General features: G+C 42.9%; 1 protein-coding gene across 2 annotated transcripts in view; it reads left to right on the forward strand.

Annotated features, from left to right (window-relative positions):
• The window catches only part of cfap100 (cilia and flagella associated protein 100), a 48,172-nt gene extending 38,488 nt beyond the window's left edge, over window positions 1-9,684 (forward strand). For both annotated transcript variants that reach the window (XM_041191971.1, XM_041191970.1), the window contains exons 12-16: window positions 827-978; window positions 6,575-6,710; window positions 7,402-7,604; window positions 8,899-8,992; window positions 9,269-9,684. In XM_041191971.1, the coding sequence (XP_041047905.1) occupies window positions 827-978; window positions 6,575-6,710; window positions 7,402-7,604; window positions 8,899-8,992; window positions 9,269-9,385 (702 nt within the window). In that variant the 3' untranslated portion in view covers window positions 9,386-9,684. The remainder of the gene's footprint in view (window positions 1-826; window positions 979-6,574; window positions 6,711-7,401; window positions 7,605-8,898; window positions 8,993-9,268) is intronic.
• Window positions 9,685-10,548: the final 864 nt, after the last annotated feature.

Genomic DNA, 10,548 nt, shown 5'->3' on the forward strand with positions numbered 1-10,548 from the left:
TTCTCATGGGGAAGAACAGAACTCGAGTTCATCAATATAAATTGGTCACCAAGAAATCCAATAAGGAATTCAGAAAAAATTTCTTTACCCAAAGAGCTGGTGAGAATGTGGAACTCGCTACCACCAGCAGTAGCTGAGGTGAATAGTATAGATAATATAATAACATGGATACATTTAAGGGGCAATTAGAAAAAGCACAGGAGGCAGAAAGCAACAGAAGTACATGTTGATAGTTGAGGGAGGGTGTGAGGAGGCTTAAGTGGAGCATGTCTGCCAGGAGTGGATGGGCCAAATAGCCTGTTTCAGTGCTGTACATTCAGTGTAATTCTATGTAATTACAATTCCATGGCCAATGACTCTCACAGAGGTGGAGGTTCCAGCAAATACAGGTGAGAGGAGAGGTGAGGGCAGAGAGGGACAGAGAGGGAGAGAAGCAGCATCTGTGGAGAGAGAAACAGAGTTACTGTTTCAGGTTGATTACCTTTCATCAGAACTACCCCGAATTGCCCTTGAGAAGGTGGTGTTGATCCGTGTTCTTAACCCACTGCAGTCCGCATGGTGTAGGTATATCTACAGCACTGTTACAGAGAGAGTTCCAGCATTTTGATCTGATGAAAGGTCATTGACCTGAATTGGCCACTCTGTTTATCCCTCTCCACAGACGCTGCCTGCCCTGCTGATCATTTCCAGCATTTTTTTTTTTTGTTTCTATTTCAGTTTTCCAGCGTCTGCAATATTTTGCCTTTGCCTTGAGAGAAACCGAAGAGTGTTGTGCTGTCCTGGTGCTGACTTTGATTCAGCGAGTTTGTGTTTTGATGTTCTGCAGGAGCAGGAGCTTTACTTCACCGATCCCAAGCAGTTGCTGGACATCTACACGGAGCTGGAGGAACAGAACCTGTCGCTCATCCTCAACTCACAGGAAACTGAGGAGGCTGTGGAGGAAATCAAACAGGCCATGGCCAACGCCCAGCATAAGATGTAAGAAATGCAATCAATCAGCGTCCGTCAGTCGCTCAGTCCCCATCTTGCCCTGTCATAGAAACACTAGAACTGAGGAATCAAAACAGATGCAAGACTTTGGTGGAAGTTGTCTGGGACCTCTCGATTTTTTTTTTAGTTATTTGTTGATAGAATTTGAGGATCCTGGGCAAGGCTGGAATTTGATGGGGGTGTCGCAGACCAGGCCAGCATTTGTCGCCCATCCCTAATTGCCCCCGAGAAGCTGGTGGTCACTACCATCTTTATGGTGTAGGTACATCCACTGTGATTTTAGGGAGAGAGTTCCAGGATTTTGACCCAGTGACAGTGAAGGAACAAAAGCTGAGTTAAACGAGCAGAGCCATAATCATAAAGATCTGAGAAGTTTGTCACCAAAACAAGAGTGTTTATGATGAGTGATTTTAATTATGACAAACTGGAAGATGCAAAACTGCTTGAGTCCTAAAGTAAGCAAATTTTATGAATTTTTTTTCTGAAACAATATGTTCTTGAACAACAAGGGGACAGTCCTTCATAGGTTTAGATGCATTAACAACCTATGTTATTCAGTATGGATTTCAAAAGGGAAAATCTTGCTTGGCCAACCTTATTGAACTTTTTGAGGAGGTAACACAGAGGGTAGACAATGGGAATGCAGTAGATGTAATTTATCCAGACTTTCAAAAGCAAAGAGCGAGAGTCCGGACGGCTGTGTGGCCTGCCTGGTGCCAGGGTTCGGGTCATTTGCTCAGAGCTGGAGAGGAACTTGCAGTGGGAGGGGGAGGTTCCAGTGGTCGTGATCTATGTAGGTATCAATGACATAGGCAGGATGAGGAAGGAGGCTCTGCATAGTCAGTACGATGAGCTAGGCACCAAATTAAGAAGCAGACACTCAAAGGTAATAATTTCTGGATTATTACCTGAGCCATATGCAAATTGGCATAGGAAAAATAAGATTAGGGAAATGAATGTGTGGCTCAAAGCCTGATGTGGGAGAAGTGGGTTCCAGTTTGTGGGGCAATGGCACCAGTATTGGGGAAAGTGGGATCTATACCATTGGGACGATCTACACCTGAACCATGCTGGGGCTGGTGTCCTCATGAGCCACCTAACTACAGAAGTAGAGAGGGTTTTAAACTGAATAATGGGGCAAGGGATCAAATTTGGGAAGATGTGGTAAACCGAAGAGTGGAGACAAGACAAGAGAGACAGGTATTAATATGGGAAACGATAAATAGACTGTGACAGCAAGGGACAGAGAGTACAAATCTAAGAGTAAATCAGCAGATAAGGATAGATGCTACAAAAATAATAAAAGGACAAAACTAAAGGCTCTGTATCTAAAGGCACATAGCATTCAAAACAAACAGGTCAACTAATAGCGCAAATAGAAATAAATAAATATGATCTGATAGCCATTACAGAGATATGGCTACAGGGTGACAAAGATTGGGATCTGAACATTGAAGGGTACGTGACATTTAGGAACGTCAGGAAATTAGGAAAAGGTGGAGGGGTGGTCCTGTTATTTAATGATGGTATTAACACATTAGAGAGGGATGACCTAAGTTCAGGAAACCGGAATGTAGAAGCAGTTTGGTTTGAGATAAGGAATGATAAAGGCAAGAAGCCACTTGTGAGAGTGGTGTGCAGGCCTCCTAATTGTAACTACACAATAGTACAGAGTATAAAAGAAGAGATGCCAGAAAGGGAGAACAATAATCATGGGGGATTTCAATCTACATATAGACTGGAAAAATCCGATGGGCAAAGGTAGCATAGACGAGGAGATCATAGAATGTTTTTGGGATAGTATCTTAGAACAGCACGTTCTGGAGCCAACCAGAGAGCAGGCTATACTAGACCTGGTATTGAGCAATGAGATAGGATTAATTGATACTTTATAGTGAAGGCATCCCTAGGGGGCAGCGATTGAATTTTACATTCATTTTGAGGGAGAAATGAGTACGTCCAAGACCAGTATTTTAAACATAAATAAGGGCAATTATGAGGGCATGAAAGCTGAGCTAGCTAAATTGAACTGGCAAAGGAGGTTGAGGGACAGGTAAATAGAAGTTCAGTGGCAGACATTTAAAGGGATATTTCAGATTACACAGAATAGATACATTCTAATGAGAAAGAAACATTCCAAGGGGAGGGTCTACCATCAGTGGTTAACTAAAAAAGTTAAAGACAGTGTCAAACTTAAAGAAAAAGTATATAATTACACAAACACGGATAGCAGGTCAGAAGATTGGAAAGAATATAAAGAACAGCAAAGAATAACAAAGATTAATAAGGGAAAAACTAGAGTACGAGAGAAAGCTAGCTAGAAATATAAAGACGGATAGTTTGAGTTTCGGTAGATATTTAAATAAGAAAAGAGTTAACAAAGGAAGTGTTGGTCCTATAAAGAATGCTTCTGGGGAATTGATAATGGAAAGTAGGGAGATAGCGGATGAATTAAACAAGTATTTTGCTTTGGGTTTCACTATAGAGGACACAAGTAATATCCTGGAAATAGCTGTAAATCAGGAAATGGAAGGGAGGGAAGAACTCGGGAAAATTACAATCACCAGGGAAGTGGTATTGAGTAAATTGTTGGGGCTGCGGCTGACAAATCCCCAGGTCCAGATGTGCTTCACCCTAAGGTCTTGAAAGAAGTGACTAGTTAAATAGTTGATGCACTGGTTTTAATTTTCCAAAATTCCCTAGATTCAGGAAAGGTTCTGCTAGATTGGAAAATAGGAAATGTAACTCCTTTATTCAAAAATGGAGCGAGATTGAAAACAGAAATCTATAGGCCAGTTAGCTTAACATCTGTCTTAGGGGAAATATTACAAGCTATTATTAAAAGAGGTTATGGCAGGGCACTTAGATAAATTCAAGGCAGTCAGGCAGAGTCAACATGTTTTTGTAAAAGGGAACATCAGGTTTAACCAATTTATCGGAGTTCTTTGAAGGAGTCACATGTGCTGTGGATAAAGGGGAACAGGTGGATGTACTGCACTTAGATGTCCAGTAGGCATTTGTTAAAGTGCCACATCAAAGGTTATCACAGAAAATAAAAGTTCATGGTGTAGGGGGTAACATATTGGTAAGGATAGAAGATTGACTAGCTAACAGGAAGCAGAGTTGGCATAAATGGTTTTCTGGTTGACAGGATGTGACGAGTGGTGGGCCACAGGGATCAGTGCTGAGGCCTCAACTTTTTACAATTTATATAAATGACTTGGATGAAGCGACTGAAAGAATGGTGGCCAAATTTGCTGATGACACAAAGCTTACTAGGAAAGGGGACTACAAAGTGACATAGATTAAGTGAGTGGAAAAAGATCTGGCAAATGGAGTATAATGTGAGAGAATGTGAAGTTGTTCATTTTGGCAGGAAGAATAAAAAAGCTTATTATCTAAATGGTGAGAGATTGCAGAGCTCTGAGATTCAGAGGGATCTGGGTGTCCTAGTGCATGAATCACAAAAGGCTAATATGCAAGTACAGCAGGTAATTAGGGAAGCTAATAGAATGTTACCATTTATTGTGAGGGGAATTGATTACAAAAGTAGGGAGGTTATGCATCGGTTGTACAGGGCACTCGTGAGACCACATCTGGGGTACTGTGTATAGTATTGGTCTCTTTTAAAGAAAGGTATAAATGCGTTAGAAGCAGTTCAGAGGTTTACTAGACTAATACCAGGAATGGGTGGGTTGTCTTATGAGTAAAGGCTGAATGGTTAGACTGGAGTTTAGAAGAGTAAGAGGCGACTTGATTGAAACCTTTAAGATCCTGAGGGATCTTGACAGGGTGGATGTGGAGAGGGTGTTTCCTCTTGTGAGAGAATCTAGAACTAGGGGTCACGGTTTAAAAATAAGGTACGCTCTTTTAAGACAGAGATGAGGAGAATTCTTTGCTCTGAGGGTTGAGAGTCTTTGGAACTCTCTTCCTCATACGGCAGTGGAAGCAGAGTCTTTGGATATTTTTAAGGCAGAGCTGGATAAGTTCTTGATTAACAAGGGGGTGATAGGTTATCAGAGGTAGGCAGGAATGTAGGTTTGAGGTTACAATCAGATCAGCCAAGATCTTATTGAATGGTGAAGCAGGCTTGAGGGGCTGAGTGAGCCGCTCCTGCCCCATATTTTTGTGTTCGTATACCTTCGATAAGGTGCATCATGATAGACTGATAAATAAGGTCAGAGAATGTGAAGTCAGGGGACAAGTGGCAGAATGGATTGCTCGCTGGCTTCAAGACAGAAAGCAGAGGGTAGTTATTCAGAGTGGCAGAAGGTGGAAAGTGGTGATCCACAAGGATCACTGCTGAGCTCTGCTGTCCACAATTTATATTAACAATACAATTTCACAGTTTGAGAATGACACCAAATTGGGGAGGACTGCAACAAATTACAGGAGAACATTAATAAACTTGTAGAATGTGAAATATTTGGCAAATGAAGTTCAACACAGATAAATGTGAGGTCGTACATTTTGTTAGGGAGAATAGGGAGGTCACTCATTACTCAGAAGGTAAGAGTCTGGGGTAGAGGAACAAAGCGATCTTGGAGTACAAATACACCAATCACTAAAAGTTACTCCACAGTTTAGCAAGGTCATTTAAAAAAAACAAACCAAGCACTGGGCTTTATTTCTAGAGGAATAGAATTTAAAAAGTAGGGGACTTAAACTGAACCTGTTTTGAACCTTGATTAAACTTTAAAGTTCCGTGTGTAGTTCTGGTCACCGTAATATAAAAAGGATATAGAGGCACAGGAGAAGGTGCATAAAAAATTTACAAGGATGATCCCAGAAATATGTGGGTTTACAGATCAGGAAAGGATTGACAGACTGGGTCTCTTCTCTTGAAAAAACAGGCCGGGGGGGGTTGGGGGTGGTGGTGGTGGTGGTGGTGGTGACCTAATAGAGATCTTTAAAGTGATGAAAGGTTTTGATTAAGAGGATAGAGAGAGAATGTTTCCTCTTATGGGGAAGAGTATAACTAGAGGCTGTCAATATGAGTTGGTCCCCAAGAAATCCAATCAGGAATTCAGAAGAAACTCCTTTACCCAGAGAGTGGGGAGAATGTGGAATTCACTACAACAGGGAGTGGTTGAAGTGAATAGGATAGAGACACTTCGGGGGACATTAGACAAGCATATCGGGGAGAAGGGAATAAAGGGTTATGATGGTAGGTTTAGATGAGAAAAGATGGGAGGAGGCTCAACTGGAACATAAACACAGGATGGACCGAATGGCCTGTTTCTGAGCCATATTCCTCTATGTAGTCCTATGTAATCAGATGGCAGAACAGGTACTGGAGACATATGGCCTCCTCCTTTCTGTATTACAGACTCTAGGGGCTGAATGGTCTCTTTCTCTACTCCACTACTGCCATCCAAACAAATCACAACAATCTCAGAACATCCCAGTGACAGGAATCTAAAATTTTTCTGGTCCCACAGCAAGCGCTGAATTTGCCAATAGAGTTTCATGAAAGAGTTTCTATAATAATTTTATTGGGGGAGGGGGGGAGCTGTTGGGTAAATAATTCTATTTTTTTTAATGTGGAACTGTGACGGATAACTTGGCTGTTTGTGTTTGGCAGGAACTGTGAGACCGATTTTCTAAAGCAGCAGCTGAACATGCTGAACGAAGCTGTAGCCAAGGAGGAGAACAAGGCTGCGGAGCTCGAACTCAAAGCCAAGATGTTCTCATTCAGCCAGAGTACCATTGAAGATCAGGTATCAGCAGCTGCCCTGTGGGCAAGGGCGTGTTCTTTCACATTCATGGGTACAGTTAGTAGGACATCCCCTACATTAAATACTCATTCCCATACTCTCCATTTGTCTGGACGAGTGCTGCTCCAACAATATTCAGTAAGCTCAACACCATCTAGGACAAAGCAGCCCACTTGATTGGCATCCCATTCACCCCCTTCAACATCCACTACCTCCACCATCGAGGCAGCAGTAAGCAATGTGTAGCATCTACAAGGTGCACTGCAGCAACTCACCAAGACTCCTACAACAGCACCTTCCAAACCCATGACCACTACCATCTAGAAGGACAAGGGCAGCAGATACAAGGGAACACCACCACCTGGAACTTCCCCTCCGAATCAAACACCGTTCTAACATGGGACTAAATCACCATTGCTTCATTACCTTTAGTCTCAGACTAAGGGCTCAGCCATTTAGAGCTGAGATGAGAAATTTCTTCATTCAGAGCTTTGTGAATCCTTGAAATTCTCTACCTCGAAGAGCTGTGATGCTCAGTCAATGAGGATATTCAAGACTGAGATCAATAGATTTTTGGACACTAAGAGAATCAAAGGATATGGCAGGGTGGGTCCAAGGGCTTGTCATTCTACTGCTGTTCCTATTTGTTACGTTAACTGCAGTTTATTTCACCCCCAAATCCCCCTTGCTCCAGGATAAAATGCTGGAAGTTCTTGATCAGAAGGTGGGAGAGGTTTACCGAGCCTGTATCGGTGAGAACGAGGCCAACATGAGTACACTACAGATGCTGACCAGCATCGAGAACTACCTGGAAGACTTGTTTGAGAATCTGGAGAAGCTGCCTCGGGAGAAAGTGGAATTGGCCCAACGGAACAAAGAGAAGGAGAAGAGACTGAGGTAGAGATGGTTCAGCAGAGATTGTACCTGATGTGATTCCAAACTACCTGATAAAACACCTGGCATTTAGCAGGAAACTTATAAAGTTATGTGGGAACGTCAGCTGTGAGGAGGATGCAAAGAAATGTGTCTTTATTGTCTCCTTCTTGAAGGAAGGATATACTTGCCTTGGCGAGGGTGCAGTAAAGGTTCACTAGCTGATTCCTGGAACGATAGGGCTTGTCCTCTGAGGAGAGATTGAACAGAGGACCTTTATTCTCTGGAATTTTGAAGAATAAGAAGTGATCTCGTTGAGATATACAGGTTTGATAGGTCCATGCTGAGATGATATTCCCCCTGGTTGAAGAATCTAGAACTAGGGATCTGAGTGATGAGCCACATGCTTGTGTTGTCATTTCCTACTGCAGGGATCACACAGCCAGCTACAACCAGGAGTGACTAAGGATGCAAAGCTAAGTCAGCTAGGATTTATGAAGAGGGTGGATGGGGAGAGAGGTCGCTGTGAATGCTCTGCCAAGTGCAATCTGGAGAACACAGTGAGGATCCTCTGCTTAATTCCTGGTGTGAGCTGGCTTTCTGTTGACAGTACAGTAACATAGGCCAGGGATTTTCCAGCCCCATCACGGGCAGGACCCACTGTGGACCCATTGACTTGCGGTGGGACCGGAAGATCCTGGTGGTTGGGTGGGTGTGGAAAATCCCACCTATGGTGTTTATGTTACTGGACCAGTAATTCTGAGGCCTGGACTAACATGAGGTCTAAATTGCGCCTCGGCAACTGAGGAATTTGAATTCAGTGAACTGAATAAATCTGGAATAAAAAGCCAGTATCAGTAATGGTGGTCATGGAACTATCAGACTGTTGTACAAACACAGCTGGTTCACTAATGTCCTTTAGGGAAGGAAATCTGCCATCCTTACCTGGTCTGGCCTACATGTGACTCCAGACTCTGGCATATAGCGGCCTCTTAACTGTCTTCTGCAGTGGCCCAGCAAGCCACAATTGTACTCAAGAATGCGGCTCACCACCACCTTCTGAAGGGTAATTAGGGATGGGCAATAAATGCTGGCCTAGCCATTGTTGCCCGCATCCTGTAAATGAATTAAAGCTAGCAGGGCGTTACAGCACTCTCCTTCCAGGCTACAACCCACTAACTCTGCATTGAGCAAGGATGTGAACCTGGGACAGCTGTCACCAGCCCCATGGAGCAGGCAGGGGATCATCTAAAGCTCAGGAGCAACCACTATTACTGAATCATGTGGAGATATCACTGTGATGCTGTTTGTTCCACAGGGTAAGGGAGGCGCGACTGATGGAGGAGAAGCTTCATCAGGAGGAGCGAATCCACCGGGCCATTCTCAGATCACAGGCTGAACACCAGAAAAAGGTACAGCTCACAATCACAGGACTGCTTTCACCCACCCCGCGCTGACTGTACTGAGCTCATCTTAAACCCTGCTGCCCATTTAGCATCTCATCTGTGAGATGGCCCTTCCAACAGAGCTGGCACTGGGAGTGGCAGGCAGGGTTTGGTGCTCAGGTTTCTGGTGTGGGGTTTGAACCCACAACCTACAAACTGAGAGATGCAGATATGCATCGAGTGGCATTGCAGGGCTGGGCGAAGTCTTTGAATTCAGACACTAATTTCTGCTCATCTTCACAGACTGTGAGGAAGCTCGTGTATCGGTCAAACCCACCTTTAATGAAGGAGCTGGAGAAGGAGAACCAAGTCACCACTGACAAGGAGAAGGAGGAGACTGAGTATTACTTTAGCTATTAAATGTACAATTTATGAATGAATGAAATCCACGTGCACATACATCACTATGTTAAAAGGTTCTGCTTCGATCACTGCTTTGTGTAGTTTGGCCACAGCTCAGGGTTTGCCATGTTTTATTTTAAGCAGCCACCATTGACTTACTTCCTTCCAACCTGCACCAACCCACCGAGGCTCAATCTGCAGCCATGACCATCCAAAACAAGTCTGAGCAGTTTTAGCTGTTTTGTTTGTACAGCAGTGTAAGTTTGTATTCACAGAAATGGTATGGATTATTGAAATAAACGTGACTATTTACCTTCCTCTTTCATGAAGTGATGCAAGTTAGTGCTGTGAGGAGTCTGACAGAAAACATTCATTTCAAACCAGGTTAAACAATACAAGACCAGATTACCCGCACTACAACAGTAACTTATTGCACCATTAATTTAATAGACACCTTTCCAGCTGGTGAGAGACTTGGATCGGCATTGATTTTACTGTAGCACAATAAAAAAAACAATTTGCTGCCAACAATTTATCCCAGGTCCCAATCTGTGATCGGATACCAACATCAATGAGATTTTATGTGAGTGCTGCCTCCTTAAGATGACTTAAGGCTTTGTCCAGGGAATTTCTACACACCCCAGGTAGCTCAGTTAGATAATGGGGCTCTAATTCCAGGGTTAATATTTTTTTTTCTTAAATATTAGTCAAAATACTTGATTTTTTACCAAAAAGTGTCCTTAAACTAAATATTACAATCTTTGGAAGTTGAGAGTCTCATTGACTAAAATTTCCTGATTATATATTTATTATTTACTGAATTGTTATCAGCATGCTTTACAGAGGAAACAGTTAATAAATGATAGATGGACTAGATACAGGAACTTGCAATTGGTTAAGGGCTGCACCGATGTAAAAATGCGTAACTTGAACTTTGTTAGCCTGTGTCGAGCCAATTTGTTTATTTTAATGCATACATCTGGTACACTGAGTCTGCAATGGCACATGTATAAGAAATGCTCCCTGAGGTATTACAGCACAAATAAACACAGCCTTTAGTAAGGTACTTCATAGGAGCATAAATCAAAAAACTCCTCATGAGCCACATGAGGAGAGATCGGGATAGGTGACCAAGGCTTGGTCAAAGAGACGGGTATTAAGGAGAGTCTTAAAAGAATGAG

Source organism: Carcharodon carcharias, chromosome 7 (genome assembly GCF_017639515.1).
Source record: "Carcharodon carcharias isolate sCarCar2 chromosome 7, sCarCar2.pri, whole genome shotgun sequence".
NCBI lineage: Eukaryota > Metazoa > Chordata > Chondrichthyes > Lamniformes > Lamnidae > Carcharodon > Carcharodon carcharias.